Source organism: Chenopodium quinoa, unplaced genomic scaffold (genome assembly GCF_001683475.1).
Source record: "Chenopodium quinoa cultivar QQ74 unplaced genomic scaffold, ASM168347v1, whole genome shotgun sequence".
Classification (NCBI taxonomy): domain Eukaryota; kingdom Viridiplantae; phylum Streptophyta; class Magnoliopsida; order Caryophyllales; family Amaranthaceae; genus Chenopodium; species Chenopodium quinoa.
Genome location: NW_018743920.1, coordinates 8,478,335 through 8,504,318, shown reverse-complemented (window position 1 = coordinate 8,504,318; position 25,984 = coordinate 8,478,335). Strand labels below are relative to the sequence as shown.

The 25,984-nt window shown below is 36.4% G+C and overlaps 3 protein-coding genes across 4 annotated transcripts; 1 reads left to right on the top strand and 2 right to left on the bottom strand.

Moving 5' to 3' along the window:
* The first annotated feature begins 4,468 nt into the window (after positions 1-4,468).
* On the top strand, positions 4,469-11,351 carry LOC110688429 (U-box domain-containing protein 33-like). Of its 2 annotated transcripts, none has more exons than XM_021865177.1 (7): positions 4,469-5,080; positions 5,810-5,928; positions 6,500-6,594; positions 6,836-7,373; positions 8,046-8,597; positions 9,499-9,765; positions 10,809-11,351. In XM_021865177.1, exons 1-7 carry the CDS (start codon positions 4,771-4,773, stop codon positions 10,989-10,991), a joined length of 2,064 nt encoding a protein of 687 aa, XP_021720869.1. In that variant the 5' UTR covers positions 4,469-4,770; the 3' UTR covers positions 10,992-11,351. The 2 variants fall into 2 exon arrangements, with proteins under 2 accessions (XP_021720869.1, XP_021720868.1); XM_021865176.1 differs by having other exon boundaries at positions 4,471-5,080; positions 9,043-9,765.
* A 432-nt stretch (positions 11,352-11,783) lies between these two features.
* LOC110688428 (epsin-3-like) lies at positions 11,784-13,701 on the bottom strand. The gene is made up of 4 exons (XM_021865175.1): positions 13,261-13,701; positions 13,042-13,164; positions 12,557-12,718; positions 11,784-12,479 (listed from the first exon to the last, which is right to left on the bottom strand). The coding sequence occupies exons 1-4, from the start codon at positions 13,416-13,418 to the stop codon at positions 11,972-11,974; spliced, it is 951 nt and encodes a 316-aa protein (XP_021720867.1). The 5' UTR covers positions 13,419-13,701; the 3' UTR covers positions 11,784-11,971.
* An 8,534-nt stretch (positions 13,702-22,235) lies between these two features.
* Positions 22,236-25,721, bottom strand: LOC110688426 (probable protein phosphatase 2C 4). The gene is made up of 4 exons (XM_021865174.1): positions 23,654-25,721; positions 23,390-23,503; positions 22,519-22,783; positions 22,236-22,426 (listed from the first exon to the last, which is right to left on the bottom strand). Exons 1-4 carry the CDS (start codon positions 25,316-25,318, stop codon positions 22,311-22,313), a joined length of 2,160 nt encoding a protein of 719 aa, XP_021720866.1. The 5' UTR covers positions 25,319-25,721; the 3' UTR covers positions 22,236-22,310.
* Positions 25,722-25,984: the final 263 nt, after the last annotated feature.

Here is a 25,984-nt window from a genome sequence, read left to right as displayed (position 1 = left end):
AGAAGTATTCTGCCAAGTTAAGCACGTCCGTGCAAGATACAGCACGTCCGTGCCAAAAGCAGCACGTCCGTGCCGATAATGGCACGTCCGTGCTTTTACAGGCAGAAAGTTAAGCACGTTCTGACTTGAGCTGCACGTCCGTGCCAATGCTGCACGTCCGTGCATACCAAGTATTTAAGGCCGAAACTGCTCGAAAAAAAAAGAGAAAAAAAAGCCACAATTTTTTTTTGTTCTTCCTCTCAAACCCACGGTTCTCCTCCTTCTCTCTAACCCCTCTTACTCCTCCTCTCAACCCTCAAACACTCAAATTCTCACCCAAAATTCAACATTTCCCACCATAATCAACACTCCTTTTCAACAAAAACGCAAAATACTACTCCTTTCTCCAATCTTCAACCCAAAAATCACCCATTAACCGAAACCCTAAGAAGAAAAAAAATCAATTTGGGGGTTTTCTTTTGGATTGAAATTTTAACAATTGGTTGAAGGAAAAGGTTCAAGCAAGGGAAAGGAAGGCTAGGAAGGTTCATTTGCGGGTTTTACACCCACGTTAAGCTCGAAGAGCAGGTTGTTCCAGGTCCAACACAGTTGGATATGCAGTCGCTGAGAGCCATGAAATGGCTCACGGATGTAGAGGGGAACCACCCCTATTTGTGGTTGGTGAGTAGGCGCCCCTATGCCTACTTACCCGACCCCGAGGCCACCGCCATCTACAACCAGGCGAACTGGATCTTTGAGAGGGACTTCCCTTGGGCTCCCGGTCAAGAGGGAGAGGAACAAGGGCAAGAGCAGCAAGAGCAGCAACAACAGCATCAACAACAACAGCATCAACAACAACAACAATTTCAGCAACAACCAGAATTTCACCAGCAGTACGAGTTCCAACAAGGGTACCAAGAGGGGTACCAAGGTCAGGGCATGGGTGAAGGCAACCCATTCCTCACCTTCGAGCAGCAGATGGCTAATATGAATGCGAACTTCGCCCGCATGACTTCCGAGTTTGAGACCATGAGGAAGTCAAATGAAGACTTGAGGACTTCTTTCGACGGAATGAGGTCAAGCTTTGAGGGTCTTCGAACGGAATTGGGCGACTTCCGCAATGTATATAAGCATCTCTACCCCGGGGGTTCGAGCTCCCAAGGGGGCCCGAACCAATGAGTTAGTATCTCCTTCCCCTTCTCTTTGTGCTTATATTGTTTCAACATTGGGGACAATGTTTATGATAGCTTGGGGGGGAGTATTTTCTCATTTACCATTGGTTCATGCTGTGTTCTCGTACGTATATGTTGATTTGCATGCCCCTATTCCCATTTCCCTAACATCCAAACCCTTTGAATCCAAATTGCTTCCTTTGAAATCCAAATCCCTTACATTGTGAATACTTCTCCTATCCCTTATTTAGATGTATAGTTATTGTATGCCTAGTTTAGCCTGGTTTCTAAAAAAAAAAGAAAAAAGAGAGAAAAAAATGAAAAAAAAAAATGATGAAAAAGTGCCCAAGGATGAAACTCATATGACGATTCGTGTGTGATTTACTTGCTTCGCTTTTGAATGACAAGTTACTCTTAGAAAAGTGTATGCAAGGGTTGGAGTCATATAGGAGTTTATTAAACTTGATTGCCTTGGTTTGAACATGAAATGAAAGTCGATGAATGTTCATTTGCACATTAAGTTCATGAAATTGTCTAAGCACACTTGAAGTAGGTTATGTTTAGTTGATTTGCGGTCCCTTGTGCCCTTGGTGTGCCTTCCACTCTTCCCAAAATAAAGCTTTGCTTGAGATTTATTAGGTTTATGTTTATTAAATAAATTGGTAAAATAAACCACAATTAGTAAAAAAAAAAAAAAAAAATGCCGCTCAACAGTCAAAAAAGGCGGAGCAAATAAATAAAGTCTCAAATTCAAGGGCTTTATCTTATGAAAATTTTTTTTACATTTCCCTTTTGAGGTCAATTTGTGGATGCCTCCCACACCCTTTATCTTTAGTTTCCTCTTGTAAAAATCTCATAGTAGAGTGTAGTGGAGGGAGTTTGTTTGTGCATCTTGGGAGGTGGACTTGTATTTCACTATTTTATAACCGAAAATAAAAATGTGCTATGACTTAGGAATGAGCAAATGTGCTTTAATGAACTAGTAAAAAGCCTAAGGAAGTGTTCCATTGCAATCTTGTTCAGCATCCTTCTTGGTCTCTAACTCATGTGTACATTATTATGATGTTGATTTTTGAATGTTGTTCACTTGTCTTGCTTTTGAATCACATCCCGATGAGTTGACTTGGGCTATAAAAAAAAAATAAAAAATAAAAATAAAAAAAAAATCGTGTGTTGTGTTTGTGGGAGTTGTGGGTGATTCTCTTTGGAAACCCTCACGAGAGATGGACTCGTCCTACTAGGCGACTTGTAGGTTTAAACGGCTTCTCACTTTTGCTAAAAGTGATCGTTCGGTTTATTGTGTATGCCTACCCTTTCTTGGTTTAACTTTTGCTTCAACCTTCTATAACAAGTTAGTTCCCTCTATTTGTTTTGTCATGACTAGTTTGCTCGAGGACGAGCAAAATCTTAGCTTGGGGGGATTTGATAACTTGCTATTTTATGCGGTTTTAGGGCGTATTTGAACCTAGTTTACCTGAACAAATTTGTGTTTTGGTTCACTTTTACCCTATTATTATGCAATTTTTGTGTATCCTATGCTTCACGGGTTGTTAGTGTTTTTGTTGAGATTTTAGGTCCAAAGACGACCAAATGAAGCCCATGGTTACCAAACCGAGGTTAGAAGCAAGGAAATGATGGAAAGAATCCAAGTACAAGAGCATCGTAGAAGAAAACACGAAGAAAAGGGCCCAGAAGACCCTGCACGGCCGTACAATATGTTGCACGTCCGTGCAGGAGTGCAGACCTGAACCCATCTTTCTGCCAAGGCCTGCACGGACGTGCCAAATATTGCACGTCCGTGCAGATGATGCAGCACGGACGTGCTTCCGTGATTATGAGGCAGCACGGACGTGCCAAATATTGTACGTCCGTGCAGATGATGCAGCACGGACGTGCCAAAGGTGCACGCCCGTGCTGCAGCAGGTCGTCTTAAACTGAGTTTCTGCCTTGGTCTGCACGGACGTGCCAACTTCAGCACGTCCGTGCAGACCTACAGTTTACCCGTTTCTTGTTTTCTCCGTCCTCTTATTTTAGGGGGTAGTATAAATAGCCCCTTTGGACCATTTTAGAGGGGTTCCCAATTTTTTTTCCAGATTTTCATACTCCTCTTAGTTTGAAACACAAAAATCCTCAAATTAGCATAGATTTTAGTTCTTGTTTTGAAGGTTTTCAATCCAATCATTGTAGAAGACAAGTTCCACCATTGTTAGTCAATTATTGAAGTTTCTAGTAATTTTTCTTACTCTTTCTTTCTCTCTTCTATCTTTAATTCTTGCTTTTTATTAATTGTTTGGTTGTTCTTTGCATGTTTAATTGTTAGATTCTACTTAATTCTTAGTTTTAATTTGTTCATGAATTCCTTGAAATCTTTAATTGCTTTAACTTCCATGGATTGTGAGTAGTCTAATTTCTAGGGTTTGGGTGAACCCTCAATGTAATCACCAACACTTGTTGCATGTACTAATTTGTTAATTGTGGGGTGTTAATTAGTTGAGTTTAAGAGGTTTCATTGTTAATTCTTGTAATTGGCCATTGCTTGAATTATTTATCTAGCTTCCTCAACGAAGGATCGAGAGATGAACTTGAGGAAGCTCCCTTATGCTTGATTGACTTGATTTGCCATGAGAATAGGAATTTCTAGTCAAGGGAATTTGCATGTTATCGTGAGGATGTTTTAACACTTGTTTCTTGCCCATAATCACGAGAGTAGGTTATGGTTTTGATGTCAAGTAATCCCTCTAGCTTGAGAGAGTAGTTGGGTGCATTTGATAACTTCCCCTAATTTATCCCCTAAATCACCATTTCTATGCATGCTACTTGTGGTCCGTGATGAAGTTGAGTGGTGTAACCCATGCCCTAGGCCTTCTTAATATTGTTAATCACCTCTTAGAATTAGTTGATTTGAATTAGAATAGTGTGACGTAATACCAACTTAAAACCCCCGACTTAATCTAGCTTGTTTAAACAATAACATTTGGTGGTTGATTCAACGCCTCTCATGGGTTCGACCCTTTCTTGCCCTTGCTACTAGTTTAGTAGGATCGAGTTAGGTCTTATTTCTTGATAGGTTGACGACGTCCTATCAATACATAAGACCTATGATACGAGTAACTTTCTACCTCAACTTGTAAAGATGGAAAAAGGTGTCAAAATAGGTGATTAGTGTTGTCAATTTTAAATTAAAATTGAATTAGTAAATTTGGTAATTCTTCCACGACAAATCGACAATTATTAGACAACAGAACAACAAAGCCGAACAAAATAGTCAATATACTCTAGTTGAGAAAGAAAGAGGAAATATTGTATTTTGCCTCTCCTTCCACCCAAAAATGCAAGTCTTGAAAATGACACTTCACCTCACCATAAACAAAAAGAGGAGCAACTAATATCTAATTCTTGATTCGGTCACTAATCAATCTTATACTCTTAATAATCAATTACGAAGTATAAACTAATAACAACATTTCCTGTTTCCTTAATCTCCTTTTAATCCTCAAAGAAGTCATATTAGTCATCCTTCTAAACTCCCAAAAGTCTCCCTTTTCCTTTCAATCAAGCTTGCTCTTATGTACCTGCTACCGGTGCTGATGCCAATAATCACCGGATTCTACGCTATAAAATGGAGCTTCTAACACCATTCCCCTTGCCTGACCCAACCGTTGACCGGTACTCCCGGTTTTCCTCCTCACCTTCTTTCTCAATGGCGAGTTACGGCGCTGAGTTGGAACGGCAACCGAGTCGGACCGAGTTGAGCTCGAGTTTGACGAACATCGAAGAAGATGGAACGAGGAGAGAGAAAGTGTATGTTGCTGTTGGAAGGTCGGAGGAGAAGACCGTTTCTTTGCTTCGATGGACGTTTCGTACTTTCCGAAACTCTGATATTTGCCTTGTTCATGTTCATCAACCTTCTCCTTACATCCCTACTCTCTGTAATTTCTCTCTCTTTCATTTTGTTTTATTGTTTCAAGTTTCTGGAATTTTTGAAAAATTATATCCGGTTTTATCTGGTTGAAGTTACTGAGTTAATTGGTTTAAAGGGTGTGATATCATAGGAAATTTGATTGTTTGATTGAATCATATTAATTGCTGTTTTGGAATGTCCGAAAAAAATTTGTCACATTTCCTAAATTACAAGTGAATTATGGCTAGATTTTCAAATATTTCTCTAATTGAATAAATTTGGAAGCAGACAACTATTAGGGGTGTTATAGTGTGACCATAGTGAGTACTTAATGACGAGGGATTGGGACCATGTGGCTGTTAATTTCCAATGTAGTATTATTTGTGACTTAAAGAATAATCGGCATTAAAATTGGTTAAAAGATTATCAAAGCAATGTCTATTGGGTGAACTCTAAGGTTTGCTTGGCGTTTTCTTATCTGTTTTGCGTCTTTGATGGAGAAGTTTCATTCTGATGTTCACAATAATCACCATAATATTATACGCAGTAAGAAATATGGAGTCTAAAATAGTGAGTGTCCTAACTAATCCTAAAGAATGTAGATAGGATCGCTCATTTTTTGTGAAACATGAATTAATACAAAATTTTGTTTTCTGTAACATGAGTATGTCTCGTGATACATGTAAGCCTACAACTTATGACGACAAGATTGTTATTTGACTGTTCTATTATCTTTGTTGGTTTTTCTGTGATGCAGTGGGAAAATTACCAGCAACTCAAGCAAATGCAGTAGTGGTGACTGCATACAGGAATGAGGAGAGGGGAAAAATGGAGAAACTTATCCGTGCTTACTTGGACTTTTGCTATAGAGCCAAGGTGAATTCTCCTGTTCAAATTAGGGGCTGATTTGCATAGCTTGAAACTAAAGTTTATTGCTTTGAGGCTTGATAGAGGGTAATGATAGTCTTAAGTATAGAATTTGTTGAGTACATTGATTTAATTAAAGTCCTCTCTCTTCTAATTGATTAATATTGAACTTGCATTTTCTGTTATATGACTAGTTCCTCTTCAATATTATTTAAGGTGGTTGCATAGCTTTACTAGAACCTGCAAAATTAAAGCTTGATTGTCTGAGTAAACGAATGGTTTGTCTTATTAATGGAATCAACTCCAGCTACTGTTTTTTGTTTAGAAGGCAATAAATATGAAGTATTTCTTCTTCTTTGTTTCTAATTTGCTATAGTGCAAATAAGGAGCAAACACATGCTTCAACTTTCCCATGACCCACCTTTTAAATTATTCGTATTCTTAAGATATATTCATTTTCCCCCTTGCCAGCTCATTCCTATGTCTTTTCTAAATCATAATGTAATAAAATATTGTTAATCTGATGAACCATAGCAGTACTTTGTAAAAAATTACTGGATGTGGTGATTGTTTTTTGCAGGTAAGAGCAAGCAGTATTATCACCGAAGATGAGCAAGTTCATAAGGGACTCATGGGTCTGGTCATGAAACATGGCATGCAGAAGCTCGTTATGGGGTCAGTCCCTGAATTTTATGAGTTTTCTTTTCTTTAGGACTAAGGACTGACACCATGAATGTTTGAGATATATGTGTATAAATAATGCATTTTCCAGTAACTTACTATATCTCAATGCTGATTTTTTCCAGCCTTTGTACAATTCTCCTTTTCCTTAAGTGTTTACCTAGGTCCCTAGTGGTGGGGGTTTGTCATTGACATTCAAATATTTATCTGATTGTGCTCAAATTATATGGTGCAGTTGCGTGAAGGTGAAAAAGCATTCTCCTAAAGCAACTTATGCTGCCAATAGTGCTCCAGCATTTTGCGAGATGTGGTTTATCCATAAAGGGAAGCATGTATGGACAAAAGAAGCATTTGAGAAAGTTACAACTTGTCAGACAGATGGTTTAAGGTCAAAATCTTTACCATATGAGAATAGTGATTGTGTATACAATCCAGTTGATCGCTGTGGTAGTTCTTCTCGCCTAAGCATGCAATGCTCTGAGATGAAAGATTTGAATCAGAATGATCCCTCTGATGAAGATTTGTTATTACCTAGTTCAGAAAACACTTTGAACCCTGGATATGTTCGAAGCTCAACCGGCAATGATTCTGGATCAAGTACATCCATGGAAAAAAAGGTTTCCTGTGATTCTGGCTTCAAATTGGAGGATGATCATTTATATGGTCAGCTGTTGGAAGCAAAAGCAGAGGTTGAAACTTCAAAAAATGAAGCATGCTTAGAAATATTGAAGCGCGAGGAACTGGAAGCTGAAGCATTGAAGGCTATGAGGAAGGTGATTTTCTGAGTTCTGACCATTATTTGGTTGCTGCTTAGGAATTTTGGCATTTAATAAATACAGAGTATTTACTTTCCTAAAGTCAGAAGTTGACCATGAATATAAACATTGATAACAGTTTCAATAGTTTGTCTTTATAAGTTGTGCTTTCTATGAAAATGATAACATTCAGATTTAACTTTTAAGGAATTCAACTAACTGGCCTGGTCTAACAACTTCCACATATAATTATCAGATCTTAACCTAGTTCTAATAACTATTATTGATGCTATAAAATCAATTCTTTTCTTTGCACTGTTTCCTCATTAAAAAACGTGTTTACTCTGTAGATTTTATCAGACAGGTATTCCTGATACTGTTAGAGTTGGCATTTTATTTGTCTTATATAGAGTTGAATTCATTATGCTTATGCTGTGGTAATAGTTTTCACTATTGTTGAAACTTGAAAGTAAGAGGCAGAATTGAGGACAGACTGATTTTGGACTGAATTTATGCTTAATGAAACATTTATTCAGAATGAAAAGAGATACCTAATGCTTATACTTATGAGCTTTGTCTTTTTATCTGAGAGTTTCTGCTATAAGTTGTAATCAACCACAAGATCTCATGTAATCATCTTTTCACTCCCCTTATTTGTGAAGTATCTCAAATTCTGTGTGGTCTCCTTAGGTGAAGGACTTTGAATCAGTTCAAACTCGTGAAGCTGAACTTAGGGAGGAAGCTGAAGATTCTCTAAGAAGCTTGATGGATGAACAACAAAGGTTGTTAGAGGAAAGACTAGAAGTTACAGGAGAGCTCCAGAAGACTATGAGGAATGTAGCTGTTTTTGATAGTCGTGTCCAGGAGGCCAACCGCCGTTGTGATGAGGCAGCAGGGGAGTTGAAACTTGTCCAAGTTTGTATTGCAAGTTTACGTCAAGAAAAACAAAAGATTGAAAGACAGAAAATAGAAGCTGAACGTTGGCTTGAGAAGTGGAGAAGTCGCAGGCGTACGGGTGGTTCGAACGGTCATGGATATGGGGGCCTTCTGGATGACGTGCCAGAGTTGGTGGAATTTTCTCTACTGGATCTGCAAACTGCGACATGCAATTTTTCAGATAGCTTTAAGCTAGTTGAAGGGGGATATGGTTGCATCTACAAGGGAGAACTGCTGAGTAAAACTGTTGCCATACAAAGGTTCCATGCACACAACATCCAAGGCCCATCACAATTTCAGAAACAGGTTTTTTTTTCTTCTTCTCATTTCTTTCTATATATGCTACACAGTGTGTCTGCATGTATACACATGCATTCCTCTATTCATTTTTGAGACAAACATCACAACAATATGTCAAATGAAATTTCAATTTGCACCAGCAGTCTTCTTCTCAGCCAAAAGTGTCGCAGCTCACAATCTTAATGGTGATTTCCTTACTATATTTTGCTGCAAATAAAGATATCTTGCAATGTTGGATTAGATCTTTTTTTGATGTGCCGCTTGAGTCTGAATTACCATGAATCAATGACATATGCAATCATGGGGCTATTAATTAGAAGCTCAACCTATTTTGCAGAAGCTCTTTGCTTTCTGAGAACATCGTTTTCTTCGTTCTTTATATCAGAGGCAAAGATCATTAACAATCGAAATTTAGAGGAACATGAAACTTAGATACTGGCTACCTTTGCAGGTTCAGGCTCTCGGCAAGCTACGACACCCTCATTTGGTGACTTTAATTGGTGTATGTCCAGAGGCCTGGTCTCTTGTATATGATTTTGTACCCAATGGGCTTCTCCAATGGCGTCTCTTTCAGAAAAACAACATTACACCTCTTTCATGGAAGCTCCGAGCTAGAATTATCTCTCAGATTTCAACTGCCCTTTTATTTCTTCATACCTCGCATCCGGAAAAGATAATCCATGGTGACCTGAAACTCGAAAGCATCCTTCTAGATTCTGATCTACACTGCAAAATTGGTGATTTTGGTTTCTCCAAGTTACTGTCACATGATAACCTGAGTTCCTCTAGCTATAGCCATTATCCTGATCCCCAGGGCGCCTACCCATATAGAGACCCAGAATTTCATAGAACAGGCAAATTGTCAACGAAATCCGATTTATACTCATTTGGCGTCATTATATTGCAGCTACTAACTGGACAGCCTCCAGTAGGATTGGTAACACGCATCCGTAGAGCAGTTTCCAGTGGAAAGTTAGATTCAATCCTGGATTCATCTGCAGGGGAATGGGGACCATTTGTGGCAGAAAAATTGACTGATGTGGCTTTGAGATTCTGTGAACAGAATAGTCGGGTTAGGCCAGAGCTGACACCCTCTCTGGTGAAAGAGCTTCAACAGCTCCATGCCTCAAAAGAGCGGATGGTGCCATCTTTCTTTCTTTGCCCAATCCTTCAGGTCAGTTAGATAATTGCATACCATCTGTTACTTCTGAGTTTGCAGTATGGAGTTTTTATCTTGAATTTTTCAAGTTATGTGACTAGTGTATATGGAATTTTTTTAATAAAAGGGGTGATGTTAATGTAGTAGGGGTTAGGATAGTAGGGGTTCATATAATAGGGGTGCATATAATATGAACCCCTACTATCCGTTCATAACCCCTACTACACATTTTGGCCCCCTACTATCCCTATTCTAACCCCTACTATACAATTCACCCCTACTATCCTAACCCATATTATCTAACCCCTACTATACGCACCCCTACTATCTAACCCTTCCTATACTAAATCCTACTATATGAACCACTACTATCCTAATCCATACTATCTAACCCTTACTATCCCTCACAAACCCCTACTATCTAACCCCTACTATCCCAACCCATATAGTAGGGGTTAGATAGTATTAGTTAGGAATTAGGATAGTAAGGGTTGCGGTAGGGTAGTAGGGGTTGAGGTAGGTATGGGTTAGTATAGTAGGGGTAGGATAGAAAGGGTTATTAAGGATATTACGGTATAGGGTAATATTGGTTCATATAGTATGAGTTGAGATAGGGATATTAAGGGTTCATATAGTAATGGTCAGGTAGTAGGGATATTAGGGATTCATATAGAAGGGGTTGTATAGTAGGAATTACTATATGGGTTCATATAGTAATGGTTAGATAGTAGGGTTAAAATAGTAGGGGTTGGTATAGTTAGGGTTAGGATAGTAGAGGTATATTATAGTAGTTAAAACAACAAAAACCAGTCTGTTTAGCTCATTTATTTTCATCTGTTGAGGGGATTTTTACGTAATTCTGCGTTAGTTTGTCCATGTACCTAAGCTGTGACATGAAGAGCTTGTTTAATATGTGACAATCATATGCATCATCTCTCTTTCCCTCCTTATTTTTCCATTAATATATGTGTTCTGCTGATCTTTGCATAACCTGAAACTGTATGTATATATTTGGCATGCCTAAGCTTCCATTAAACTCTTTCACCATTTCATTTCAGGAAATCATGTGCGACCCTCAAGTAGCAGCTGATGGGTTTACCTATGAGGGAGAGGCCATTCGTGAGTGGTTAGAAAATGGTCGAGAAACTTCTCCTATGACCAATTTGAGATTGGATCATCTGCATCTTACTCCAAATAATTCTTTGAGACTAGCTGCTCAAGAATGGATGTGCAAATATTGATTGTTCACATGTGCGTGCAATTAATCTATGTTAATAACCCTGTACAGTTGTATTACTAACGACTTAACTAGGTATTGCTTCCAGAGTTGTAGATGGTGCAATCATACATGTCCCTGTATCTGAAAGTTTTGCCTCTGACGAGCAACCAGGAGAATGTAAGAATAGGGAGTAAGAAGTTGTGTGTTCCTTTGTTGTGTAAAACCAAGAAATCTAAAGTTAGATTGAGTATATATTGTATTACTGTCTATAGGATAAACACTATTTATTGACAATTTATACCGAGTGCCATTTCTTTTGCAGGGTAAATTTGTTGTACTTTGTATACTGTATGTGCAATACAATATACTAGCATTATCTTAATCTGATATCATATCACTGAAACTCTAAAAGCATTGATATATATATATATATATATATATATATATATATATATATATATATATATATATATATATATATATATATATAATTTTTTTTCGGCCTATATACCGCCTGTAGAATTTACTCTATTCCATAGTTTTAATCCATTTAAATATATTTTATTCTCATTTTGTATTATTTCACTTAAAATGCTCATGCATTGTTACTCTTTTGATACTGCAAGTCTGCTTAGAATGGAGAGATTTTCCGAAATGTGCAACTATAATGCGTGGTTATGAAGCTATCAACTTCATAATCTTCTACCTCTATGGGCATATTCTTAAACTGTCACCCCTCCTCCCTCCCTTTCCCTCTTTGCTAGAAGCATCTCATAATTACAGCACAAACTGTCAAGAATACAAAAAAGGGAAATGTACAATAACAGTTTTGATACCTCTTATTCTTGCATTCTACAGCATACCGATTTTCAAAAATTGAGATCTCTGATAACCAACGGTTAACATTTTAGACAAGCTAACATGTTCTGTTTATGATATACAACCTGCAAATTGCGTGTGCAGGACCTGTAACTAAAATACAGAAAACAGATTCATCTGTTCTTAATCCTCTTTTGAAGCAGCCAACAAAGACACTTTATTATGTTCCTCACTATCATTAAAAGGATGATCTTCCTCTTCTATAAGCACCCCACTGCTATTTTCATTCAAGAGCAGATTTTTCTCCCCCGTACTATTGCTCCAACCAAGCCAATCTTCTTTCCTTGTCTCATTTTTTGGTGCCTTATTTTCTTTCAGAAACCTCTTTACAGTTCTGGGTTTGTCAGCCTTACCGTCATGATCTAGAAAGATTACTCGAGGCTGATTGAAACCATTTTTTTCAGGTGGATTCCCCTCATTTCCATGCTCATTGAACTGGGAATGGCTCCTTCCATACGTAGTCAACGAGTCTTCAAGTAGGGAGGCTGATCTTCCAGGAAAGCTACCAAACCCTTTAATCTCTCTTGTTAGCTTTCTGGCTTGCTCTCTTTCTTCCTTGAGGAGAGGCCTCTTTTCAAGCAACTTCAATACTCTCTCTGATTTCTTCCTCACAGCAAGGCCCCAATTAAACCTGCATATTACTGAACTATATGTTATATTTTCAGATGACATATGCATAGAAGAGTTATTTGACATTAGTCTGCCTACCCTTTTTCATCAACATGCTGAAAAGTTTCCATGTTATTGATGATGAATTTCTCTGTTTGAAACTCCTCTGCAACACTTTCTGGCCCATGAATCAACAAATGCTCTAATACTGTCAAAGCATTGTAAGATTCCCTCCAATTCTTTCTGTCAAATTTTGATAATCTGACCACAAAGGCACAAATGAAATAAAGGGATGGAAATATCTTTCAGATCATGGGAAATTAAGCACACCGTGTGAGGGCTGACAAGTTGATCTCGGGGATTGGCAAAATTTTGTTAATCGCAAACACCACAAGCCACTGATCAGTACCACCACAAGAATGTATTCATATAGCTTATATGATGTACCACCAAATAAGTCAAGATTGGACTATTTTGTTGATCCCCGAGATCAACTATGAGTTCCTTACACTATCTAAGATAGATATAGAAATAATGAATACATAAAATGATTAGGAGTATGATGAACAAGAAACTTGACATACTTGTTATGCAGAATTTCTACAATTCTCCAATAATCATCAACTTCAAAAGCAGCCCTTGATATTAGTCCTAGGATCCGAGTATCCGGTGACCATGGATTAGCAGTTGTTGCTTCCTCTGTCATCCTGTTTAAAAGTCCCCAACAATCAAAAAACACACCCTAACAAAGAAAGCCGAAAAACAAACCTACGAAGAGTTAAAGAAAATATGTAAGAACTTACAACTGTGCTGGTGTAACATCAGTGAGAACCAATCTGGCAGTTTTAATCTTCTCTTTTATGTAAGAAGATGCTTGTTTTTTTATTTCAAAGAATGAATGGCTGCTCATATTGCTGCTGCGATGGCTAGTATTATTGCTATCATAGCCTAAGATTGACATGTTTATCTAACAAGATTAATTAAAACATAGGAGAAATTAAAAAATTTATACTTGTATTATTGTATAAGATGATTATTACAAGTATATGAATCTAATAAGACATAAAAATGAGTACAATTAACAAACTAACAAATAAGATAACAAAATTAATGAGGGTTGATTAGTGATAAGGATTTAGTTTGCAACTAATCCACTGAGGACTTATTCAACCTCTACATAGTGCATGTACTGTGTTCTGTTTTTGGTAAGATAAATTAAAGGAATTATACATAAGAAGTGACGATTTCAAAAGAGACCTTTTTATTTATTAATTTTCATTTGGGAATTAACTTTTGAGTTTAGAAAGAAGTTATTTCAGTGAAGAAAATTCAACGGTTTGCAATATTATAGTCTAAAATGATGGGTACACTGCTAATAAAGTTGGAGTTGAATTTGAAGTTGTTACTCATGTTGAGTTTTGACTTTTTTGAAGTTTCAAAGTTGGGAGGTTGTTAGGATATAATTATGTTGTGAGATATATTTTGTATATATATTTGTATATATCTTGTACCAACAAGCTATGTACTATTCAGGACCGCACTTTGGAGAACCTGATTGGAGCGGGGGTGCAGTATAATGGGGTCTATCTCTTCCGGCCGGTTCGTGCTCGTAATTTTCAAACAAATTCAGTAGCAGTTTCAAATGCAAGTATGTTGTGGCATAGGCGTTTAGGTCATCCTTCGATGAAAGTTGTTTTATCCTTACCTGGAGTAGTTAGTAGTAGTAAGAATAAAAAGTGTTGTATGTTTGATTGTCATATTTGTTTTATGGGTAAACAACCCCGTAACTCTTTTCCTTTAAGTATGAATAAAGCATCTGGTTTATTTGATTTGATACATTATGATATTTGGGGTCCAAGTAAAGTATCATTTAGCTGTAATGCTAAATATTTCCTTACTATTGTTGACGATTTTTCTCGTGCTACTTGGGTTTATTTGATGGTTGGAAAATATGAAGTAGGGAAATTAATTCGTGACTTTTATGCTTTAATCAAAACTCAATTTAATAAAAACATTAAAGTGTTACGGAGTGATAATGGACAAGAGTTCTTGAGTTTGAAACCTTTCTTTGACAAAAAAGGCATAGTATATCAAACTTCGTGTGTAGATACCGCTCAACAAAATGGTCGTGTTGAAAGAAAACATAAACATATTTTAAATGTTGCTCGGGCTTTACGTTTTCAAGCTAATTTACCTAATTAAGTATTTTTGGGGAGAATGTGTTTTGGCTGCAGTTCATCTTATTAATTTGACTCCGACTCCTATTTTAAAGGGCAAGATGCCTCATGAATGTTTGTTTGGTACACCTCCTTGTATGACAATGTGCGTGTTTTTGGTTGTTTGAGCTATGTGGTGAATAATTCTCGTACTAAGGATAAATTTGACTCTAAGTCTAGGAGGTGTTTTTGGTTGGTTATCCGTATGGTAAAAAAGGTTGGCGGTTTTATAATTTGGAGTCTAAGGAATTTATTATAAGTCGTGATGTCAAATTTGTTGAAGACAAATTTCCTTTTATTGAGCAATTTGATGAGTTAGAAAAGGTGCAGTGGGAAAATTATTTTAGCCAGGTTCGTTTACGGGATGATGAAGATTATGTTAGTGATTTGCATGCCTTTTCACTTACTGCATCTGATGGTAGTAGTGCTTGTGATGTGGATTTAATGCATGAATTGCATGCTACTGTTGAATCACCTAAAGTCAGTGAGGGTACTCAAACTTTGCATGTGCCTAGTGATGTTTCTTTTGGTGATAATATTGCTACTACCTCCCTTGACTCAAGGGGGAGTACGGGTGCTCATAGTGATGTGGCAGGGGGTATTACTCCCAATAATGGTGAAGTGTTGGATTGTGGTCATCGTGTCAAAATTCCTTCCTCGAAGCTCTGTGATTACGTGACTAATACAGTTGTTCGTCAAGCAATAGACCCCACTCCATCAACAACTACTGCACCCGCTTCTCAATCACGTTTTTCAGGTAAACAATTTGATATAGCTTGTTATGTTGATTATAACAATTTTTCTATGAGACACAAGTGTTTTCTAACAGCAGTTACGAAGGGTAAAGAGTCTTCCTCGTTTAGGAAAGCTGTGAAACATGAAGGGTGGCGTAAGGCGATGAAAGAAGAAATTGATGCTCTTGAACGAAATGGCACGTGGACATTGGAGGACTTACCTCCAGATAAGAAGGCTATTGGTAGTGGTTGGGTGTATAAAATTAAATATACTTCTACAGGTGAAGTAGAACGACTTAAAGGTCGTCTTGTTGTGTATGGAAATCGACAGGTTGCAGGTGTTGATTATAATGAGACTTTTGCCCCTGTGGCAAAAATGGGGACTGTTAGACTTTTTCTTTTGGTTGCAGCTTCTTTAAATTGGGAGTTGTATCAAATGGATGTTCGTAATGCCTTTCTTCATGGTGATTTGGAGGAGGAAGTATATATGTAGGTACCTCCGGGTTATAATTGTCCTACTCCAAGGAAAGTTTGTAGGTTGTGTAAGTCTCTATATGGTCTGAAATAGGCTCTTCGACAGTGGTTTTATAAATTGTCTAAAGCCTTGAAATCTTATGGTTTCAAGCAATCATATGCAGATTATTCTTTGTTCAGTTATATTCAGGGTACGGTCTCCCTTCATGTTCTTGTGTATGTTGATGATCTTATTATTGCCGGTTCGTCTCATGATGCAATTATTCATTTAAAAAAATATTTGAGTACTTGCTTTCATATAAAAGACCTTGGTGTGTTGAAGTATTTTTTGGGTATTGAAGTTGCTCGTGGTCCGGAAGGTATATTTTTGTCTCAGCGTAAATATGCTTTAGATGTGTTATCTGAGGCAGGAATGTTAGGTTGTAAGCCTATTGATACTCCTATGGAGCAGAACCATCGTCTTGCATATGCCGAGGGGGAGCCATTCTCTCAACCTAATCAGTATCGTCACTTAGTTGGACGACTTGTTATTTATCTGTAACTCGTCCAGAGTTGAGTTTCTCTGTTCATACTCTTGCACAGTTTTTGAGTAACCCGCAGGTGCAACATTGGGATGTGGCAATCAGGGTACTTCGCTATATCAAAGGTAGTCCTGGGTAGGGTATATTGTTACGTCCTATGAAGGACATGTGTTTGACGGCTTTCTGTGATAGTGATTCGGCAGCGTGTCCTTTAACTCGTCATTTTTTGTCTGGTTATATGGTTTTTCTTGGTCGTTCCCCTGTCTCGTGGAAGACTAAGAAACAACCGACCGTATCTCGTTCTTCTGCTGAAGCTGAGTATCGTGATATGGCAGTCAGAACTTGTGAATTAAAGTGGTTGAAATCTTTGTTGTCCTCTCTTGGTATTTTGCATCCCAAGCCTATGAAGTTGTATTGTGACAGTCAATCTGCTCTCCATATTGCTAAAAATCGTGTTTTTCATTACTAAGCATATAGAGGCAGATTGTCACTTTGTTCATGATGAGTTGGTGAATGGTAATCTAGCTACTGCGTATGTTCCTACAGGTCATCAGTTAGCAGATATTTCGACGAAGACACTTGGGAAACGACAGTTTGGTTTTCTTCTTAACAAGTTGGGCATTCGTGATTTACATGCTCCAAGTTGAGGGGGAGTGTTAGGATATAATTATGTTGTGAGATATATTTTGTGAATATATTTGTATATATCTTGTTAGGAGTTTTTGGCATGTTAGGTTAATGTTGTAAGTCTATATATATATGTAGTTAATGGTAAAGGCTCATTAAGCTGTTTTCTCCTAACTTTCTTGTGTGTTTAACAGAGGTTGTTAATTGGACGGTGTAAATATTTAGATGTTGGCCTGCTAGGGACCTTGGAATTTGATATGAATACTGCAATAATATAAACTAACTATAGTTTTATGACCCGTGCTATTCATGGACTGTATGGAATTATACGTGCGTTGTGCAGTATGGCAATATATAATATCAATCCATAAATTTTTTATGTGTTGTGTTTGTAAAAGATTCAATAAATGTCTCATTGAAGATTTCTAAATTAATCTACAACTATTACTGTAAAACAGTAGTTAAATCAGCATTCTCATACAAGTAGTTAATTACCATACAATCATGTATAAAGAGTAGTATGTGACATTATTTCATTTTTTTCACCGAGTACTTGTGATGAAAATATTTCTCATAGGTGACAGATAACATTGTTAATCTTAGAAATATACAAAATTATCCTTCAAATATTCACAAGAAACATACAGTATTATAAGAGTACTTGTAGATTATAATACTCCTATCATTTTTTTTTTATTTATTCTTCTTATTTGAAATCTTTTTGTGATACATACAGAAAATGGTCAAATCAAAACGAAGAAAAATGAAAGAATTACTTTTTTAATTTTCAAACTCTTATCAATACATCTAATTTGTTTGATCAGTGACATATTTCAAGTACATTTATAGAGCGAGCCAACAGTTGATATCAAAGTACCATGTATGCTTTAAGAATGAATAAAGTTGGGATTTAAAATTTCGCTATAAAGCTAATTAATTAGAGAAATCTTAATTACCTCCTTGGAGCTGGATTTAATCTAACTTTCTATTAGTAGAAACATTATCTGATGTGCACATGCATGTTCTCTGAAACACTAATTTGAGCCATATAAATAAAAATAGTATGAGTGGAAATATTTCATTAATTTCTTTCTCCTTGCTATTGAAATACTACCCATAATTGTGGTGGCCATTTTTAAAATTTAGAAAAGAAAAAAAAAATAAAAAATCTTAACTAGTTTGGGTATTTTATGGAAAGATTTCTAAAAGTATAACCTTGTTAGGCTACCTCAGTCATTACCTATTAGCTAGGCAATGGAAACTCACCGTGAGTTATATGTTTGTGATCGCGCTTATATTGCTCCTGATATTTTGGATGATATGTTTCATTTAAAAGTTAATTTATTAGAAGTTGCGCACAATTTTAGAAAATTACGATAAAATTAAGTTCATCCAATTATAGTAAAATTATTTGCCTCTGGAAGTACAATTATGATCTACAATTAAAAGGTAATCTCTTCGGAACATCTTAATATCTTGTTAACGTAAAAAAAAATATTATATTACTTCAAGTTATGCTAACATATTCTCAAAGTTAACAAGATTGACATTAAATGTAAAATTTTACACCCACCTTATATTGACATTTTAAAGTGAATTTTACACCCATTAAATATTGAGAACGTAAACTAATTTATTACCATCAATGTTATGAATCATTTTAAGTTTTGGATTGTCTAATATTCTTGCTCTATATTCCGTTGTTTGTAAACAACCACCATTGTAACCATTTTTCCTTCTTTTGCACCTCGTATTGATACCAATAATTAATGACAAATTTCGAAAGATTCTATCAGAATTTTTTTTTTAAAGAGTTTCCATCAGAATTATATTCTGTACAAAATTAACACTGTCTTTTCAATTTAAATATTCAAATAAAAAATACTTGTACGTTTCAATCAAAAATAATTTATTCAAGTGAATGATGTTAAAAAAATACTTTAATTAGAGTTTAGTTAACAACTTAACCCCTCCAAAAACACCATAAAATGGGGCCCAAGGGGTTCAGCACAACCAAAGTACACAGCCCAATATTGAAACTCCCACAAGCCCTTGAATTTGACCCTTAACATGAACCATGGGCCAGATGGATTTGGTGGGCCCCAAAATTATGCAACGTTTAAATTGCAAAATAAGACTGTCCTTAACTTAATGAATTGGGGCAAGCAAAATTAAAAGAAAAGGACCAAATCACACCCATTAATAACTCAAGTTGTTGTACAAACGTACATAATTTTTCACAATAATAAAGATATTAAAAGAGCCAAAAATGATTACATTACCAATGAAGCAATGAGACTAGTAAGAATTGAAAAACCGGCTCTCAATACACAGCCAGGTGTATAGTGTATTGAGAGATGACCGTCTTCGATTAATTTAGGTGTTCTAATCTAAGACGAGAATTTTAAGGGAAAAAAAAAATCTTAGTTCAACAAAAATATAGTTGGCCAGCCAATACGAAAAAAGCGATTGTTAAATTAAAAAAAAAAGGTCCCTCCACCCTTAATTGCATCTGCATAAGTCATGAACCTCCCATATAAGGAAATCATCTGCAAGAAGCTGAGTAAGGTCGTGGGTCACTTGCTCAACTGAAAATATATCGTTACACAAAATAAATGGTACAAAAATGTCATTTGGATGACCTCTGCTAACTGCATTACATTTACTATCAATCCAAAGGTAGTTAGCAGTTGGACAACTAATGGACGGAAGCTTTTCTCTTTATTACATTCAATTTACTAATTCTGCCTCTGCCTCTTCCTCTTATAAATTATAATGCCTACCTACATGACCAGGGGCGGACCCACCTTTAGTCATAGTGGGTCCGGTGACACAGTATTTTTTTAAAAAAATAAAATATCAAAGAGACCCCTTATTATAGATAGGTGGTCTCTTTGATGCTGCTAGTGGTAACAACAAACAATATCAAAGAGACCGCTTATTAAGATAGGAAATCTCTTTGATGCTGCTATTGCTACAAAAGACTTGGTGTGTTTTTTTTATATATTAAAGAGACCTGTTATTTATATAAGAGGTCTCTTTGATGCTGCTATTGCATTTCACAATTTTTTTGCGTTACTTTTTTTCGTTAAAGAGACCAGTTATATTTAATAACTGGTCTTTTAAGTTATCTCACTTTTTTTGTATAATTTTTTAATAAATTTTTTTCCCTTTTTATATCTTATATTTGTACAACCAATTTTAATATTTTCCCATAAAGCTTATCAATTAACTAAAAAATCATAAAGTTAATTCAATATAATAATTTTATTGTTCCATTGGTTTATAACATGTTATTTGTAGTATTTTCGACTTGTAAAATTGAATTCTTAAGTACTGTATTTGGTTGTGATATGAATTTTTGTGTCCTATTTTTGGATTGAAATCAATTTGGTATATGTATATATACATATATATGTATGTATATATACATATATATATATATTTTATACATATAAGTTTTGGATTGAAATTAATTATGAACAAGACATGGAAAAAAAAATTGTACTTTCACAAATGATCAATAATTGATGGTGACACACTATCTCGGAAATCCTGAATCCGCCACTGTACATGACATTATAATAGTGCTCGTACAACTTTTCATAATACGAGTTATCTTATCTACCCTACTCGTTTGATATTGTTATTAGGCTCTTTTATCGTCACTCTCTATATAAATAAGTTTTGACAAAAGTAAGTTAGAATTCGGCATGGATTGAGATATTGATTTTGGACTAGTGAATAATGCATGCTAATTGCTGTTTGAAGATCTTTCCCCACTCAATAATTCCTTCATTCAATGATAACTTAAACTTTGTTAAGAAAAAAAAAAATCAACAAACAGTAAAATAACAACAAAGAAAATAGTGGGACACTAATGATTAATCATGATAATACTTCATGGATGACCAAAGTTATGGAAAACCCAATCTTTAATTGTAAAAGCTGTCCATTTTAGAATTCAGACAAAAAAGAAGAGCATAAGCAATTAGGGAGTAGGGACAGTTAAGGATGTATGATTAACAAAAGAGATGGGGTAATTAAATACATTGATAGTAGAGAAGATAATAATTATGAAGACTTTGACTATATATACAATTAAGTATTGGTTGTAGTACGACTTTTAATTGTTTTGGTAATGACTTGTTTTGCACTATTAGTTCCCTCTTTAAGTAGTTAACTACTTTTATTAGCTATTACTCCACTTGTACTACTCCATTTCTATTTTTTTCACGAAATAAGTAAAGACAACAAATTTTCAAACGTTACTCAAAATTCAATTCTACTTTTGTCTATTTCAAGAGAAAAGATAAAGATGGGCAAAACAAATCATTCAATTGGACACAATTTAGGTCGATTCAATTTGAGCCGAGAGGTGATAAGTAATTTGGTTTGATTTTAGATCGTTCATATCATGTCCATGTCTTGATCAATAGCTGAACTCAATTGATCGATAAGGTCATGTAATTATGGGTTTAGGTCATGCGATCAGATCAGATAATCGGGTACAAGTCCATTTTACTTGGTCTAAGTTAAAGGAGGAGGGTTTGCAGAATTTGCAGAAATTGTAAGACATAAACAGGAAATAACCTGTGTAAAGGTGAAATCTACAGTTGACATTACACAGGTGACCAAAGAAAAAGAAGTAAAACAGAATCAAAGAAATAAAAATGTGCTTCTAATTTTGGTTTGATTGGTATGGCAAGGATAAAAGAAAAACAAAAGAGAAAGTTGATCTTTTTTAGTGGGATTTTTCAACTTAAAACAGGACCACTGCATCTAACTTTGATATTAGGTCAACCTGAAAATCTGGGCACTAAGAAAGAACCTAATAATGATGCCCTTATGCTTCTGGGTCAGATTTTAGATATGGCATCCCTAAAGTAAACTCATAATATTCAAAATATTATGCCTTCTTTTTTTCATATTTTAAATGCTTCCACTAACCAAAAAGACATACAGTAATATATGATCAACAAAATTTTTATATATTATCCAATTTTATTCAGCAATTACACCATTTTTTTTTTTCTTCTTAATAACAAGATAATGGATTTTCCTCAGCATAACTACCTCTTTATGTCTATACAATTCCTATCTCCATGTCAATACCATAACTAACCATTTTTAGCTCTTTATAGAGCTTTTTTAATGATGTTATGTGGGTGACAAGGATAAAATAAAATAAATAAATAAACCTTTGCTTAGTTTTTTTTTTTTTTTTTTTTTTTTTGGATTTTTTCCTAGCTTTTTCTATATCTTGTACCGTTTGTGGAACTTATACACATGATCTCCATATCCTGCCTTCAAAAGAAATGATGATGATTGAGACATCGTCATGGTACCTACGACGATCTCCTTGAGGTATTTCTAGCAACTCATGGAAATCCATACCTGCAGGACATAAATTTAGTTAGCCTGTTTCTCTGTGAATGTAATTTACTCACAAAATTTACTTTCAAAGGATATAGAATAAGAAAGTTTACCAGCTTTCTTTGCTGCACGAAACAAAACTTCCTCAACCAAATGTTGAGCAGGGTCACCTTCGGGGTACAATGAGATGAAGAGCTCCACTTCGGCGACAACTTCCTCATTTGTGAAGTACTGATATAGACCGTCAGAGGATAATATCAAGAATTGATCCTTCGGGCCTAATCTATGGTGATACAAGAATGGATGACAACTGATATATGGTGAAGTCCCAACGTAGTCAATTTGGAACATCTCTAGCAGCGCATCATTCCATTTAGGCTGCAGAATTGCAAATGCGTTAGAACTAGCACTAGACCAAAAAGATTCAGACCAGATCACTAAGAGAACAAATCCTTAAACACAATAACATCAGTAAACAAATACGAGTATCTATACACCATTAATAATTACGATTATCCAACAAATTCCATTTTCGGTTTTTTTTTTTTTGTATACCGGAAATCGCACACTTCTAGTTACAGCAAGGGCAGGGCACTAGAGTGATGAAAATGGAAAAAATGTGACAAATTAGGTAATCGTAGCAAGCTTATAGTCTAACTTCATTGACTGCAATAAATTGGCAAAGGTGGTTGCATTTGAGTCAGGTACTCATCCCCCAACTAAATCAAATTAATGAAGAACAAGTACATCGTTTCTGGTTGTTGTCTACGTAAAACTTGCAACTAGCTAGCTAGCTAATTTGTTTCAACCAACAACTAACAAGGATTGTAATCAAGCAACTACTACGTTTCATAATCTTCAAAATTTCAACTTTGGTATATGAATGGCAATCCATTACTAATCATTGTTAATTACAAATCTTTATAGATGACAATGAATACACGTACTCGACTACTGAAATCAATGATCAACATAATGCAATACCTGCTTAAGAAAACCAGCACCAAAAGCCCGAGTAACCTTCAAAGAACCTTTGACGCGTTCATTGACAATGGCAAATGCATCATCTGGGTGTTCGTCTCTAATTCGTTGCACTTCCTGAAACACATAATCATACATTATAAGCAAGCAGCAAACTAGGGACTAATTTAATTACAATTGAAAGTACAAACAATTGACAAAGTCTTCCATAAACAATGAAAACAATAACAATAATGTGAATTGTATAAAGATTATTGATTCTTTTACCTCTTCAACACAAGTACTATGATCCATTGTAAGTTGGAAAGTTCTAAGACTAGGTTTGACACCATCTGATACTTCAAAGTCATACATTGACTCCTCATTAATCCTTTCCAAATCCTGATCAATTTTACCAAGTCTAAGATCAGGCTCTTTATTTTGCGCCAAAACGGCTCGACTATCACCAACATTCATCAAATAAACATCCTCTCCTTTCATCAACATACCAAGAACACAAGAACCCATCAAAGCTAACTCAGGATTTTCATCCACCATCTTATCAGCAATGTCTAAATAAGCTTCCTCTGTCTTCTTCAAAGCCCGAGACAACGCCTTCAAAACATCGGAATGATTAATAGATTTACCCTCGGAATCATTCCTATTCCATTGCTCTTTTAACCTCCTATCAAGCTCTAATCTTTCTCTATCCCATTCACACTTCCATCTCCTTTGATTCTCTTCCCATTTCTTAGTTGCCCCTTTAAACTTACTCTTTGATGAATTCCTCCCCCTTTTACCATTCCCATTCCCACAATCAACAGTTTCACCACCACTTACACTACTTTCAGCATAATTTTTGCGGTCGAAAAACTCACAAGACTCAACATCTGAACTACAACTACTACTTCTACTACTATTACTACTACTTTCAGAAGAAGAACAGCTATTATTTGGAAGATTTGATGATGAACAAGATGAATCAAACTTACTATTATCATCCCACAACAAACCCTTGAGCTCTTTCTGAACATTTGAATACAAATTTGACAGTAAAAAATCAGTGGCATCAGGACCATTGAATCCATCATAAATCCCAACAAAAACCCAACCGTGTTCTTCTGATACAACCACATGTACACGATCCTCCCCTGCTTTCCCCTGCGCCCATTGAAGATTCTGACTCTCCCATGAATCACTCTCACCTAAACTCATCTCCGAGCTCATGTTCAAGCTCCCACTCATTTCGGGCCCGGGCCCAGGCACGGGCCCACCAATTACCCAATTATCCTGCCCAACACCACCGCCGCCTTTGATCGGGGCAACCGAGCTCTGACCGAATGCTTTCGAGATCGCATGTCGAAGCCCACGGATCAACGACCCGGGTCGTTTATTGGGCTTGAGCCCGGCCCAATTCCCCTGTACCGATAAGCTCCGATCAAGTGGCCCAGAGAAGAGAGCAGGACCTGCGCGATCCAGTGGGCCGGATAAGAACCCGGCTCGTTCAATGGGACCCGACATGAACCCGCGATCGATACTGATTGGACCCGAAAGTGGACCCGAATTGAGGGAGGATCCGCGTGGGATTGGCTGAAGTGGGACGGAAGCGAATGATGTGGAGCTCTCGAAGAAGGCGGCTGTGGCTGACGTGGCAGTTGGGTCCGCCACAAAAGCGGTGGATAACGGTGTTGAGGTATTCGCCGACACCGAAGCACCGGAGATCGACCGGAATATCGAAACACCCGCCGCCGATTCCTCCGAGTGGATCTTCGACGATGCGGACGCTAACGGGTTAGACATCCGGGTATTCGGGTCGGGCCGAACGTAGCAGAAAGAATGGCCCAATCCCTCGTCGTATTGGTCCATAAACATACCATGTTCTTGCTTGTTAGCCCGTCGGGCCTCGCCGGAGCCCGTGAAACATATACCAAGTTTTCCGATTCCATTACCCATTTTTTTTTCAAATCAGCAAACAAATGGGTTTTCAATTGAATGAATTGGGTATAAGCTAATTGTATAAAAGGGTGCCTGAAAATAGTGATAAAAATGAAGTTTATTGTCGAAATTGGAATTTCATAGCTAAGCTAAAGAAGGAAGAAGGTGAAGGAAAAAATGGAGGAGAGAGAAAGAAAGGGTGGTTGGAGGAGAGAGAAAGAGAAGAGGCGTGGAAGATGGGGGGAGTGAAATGGAAAGAAGTAGGGGGAGAGTTGACTTTTGAGTAAAAAGAGAGGTTTTTCAAATGAAAATGGGATGGATGCTTCTTCTTTTATCTTTCTTTATTTTTTTTTCTTTTGTTTTTTATGTTTTGGTGTTATTCTTTGTCAAAATTTTCTAAATTTTTATAATTAAAAAAAAAAACAAATGAAAAAAATAATTTGGGTGGTATGACAATAGTTGCACAGTTGCACTAATGGGTATGACCGTATGAATGTGAAGTGTGGGATAGCAAAATGGGTTAGGTTGGCGTTAACTAGGAATCGCCCCTAAGCTGCGCACCCTTTTTTTAATTATTCAATTCAAGAATTTTCCATTTTCTTCATTTAATTGTGGGTTCGCTTCATTTTAATTTTTAGTCAACTTTTTCATTTGCCTTTAGTTTTTGACTAAAATTATAAACTT

Coding starts and splice junctions, on each gene's coding strand:
- LOC110688429 (XM_021865176.1), top strand. CDS start 4,771: ATGGAGCTTCTAACACCATTCCCCTTGCCTGACCCAACCGTTGACCGG. Junction 5,081..5,809: donor TCCTTACATCCCTACTCTCT/GTAATTTCTCTC, acceptor TCTGTGATGCAG/TGGGAAAATTACCAGCAACT. Junction 5,929..6,499: donor ACTTTTGCTATAGAGCCAAG/GTGAATTCTCCT, acceptor TGTTTTTTGCAG/GTAAGAGCAAGCAGTATTAT.
- LOC110688428 (XM_021865175.1), bottom strand. CDS start 13,418: ATGTCAATCTTAGGCTATGATAGCAATAATACTAGCCATCGCAGCAGC. Junction 13,165..13,260: donor GATGTTACACCAGCACAGTT/GTAAGTTCTTAC, acceptor ACTTTTAAACAG/GATGACAGAGGAAGCAACAA. Junction 12,719..13,041: donor GTAGAAATTCTGCATAACAA/GTATGTCAAGTT, acceptor CTTTGTGGTCAG/ATTATCAAAATTTGACAGAA.
- LOC110688426 (XM_021865174.1), bottom strand. CDS start 25,318: ATGGGTAATGGAATCGGAAAACTTGGTATATGTTTCACGGGCTCCGGC. Junction 23,504..23,653: donor ATAGTACTTGTGTTGAAGAG/GTAAAAGAATCA, acceptor TATGTGTTTCAG/GAAGTGCAACGAATTAGAGA. Junction 22,784..23,389: donor GTGCTGGTTTTCTTAAGCAG/GTATTGCATTAT, acceptor GCAATTCTGCAG/CCTAAATGGAATGATGCGCT.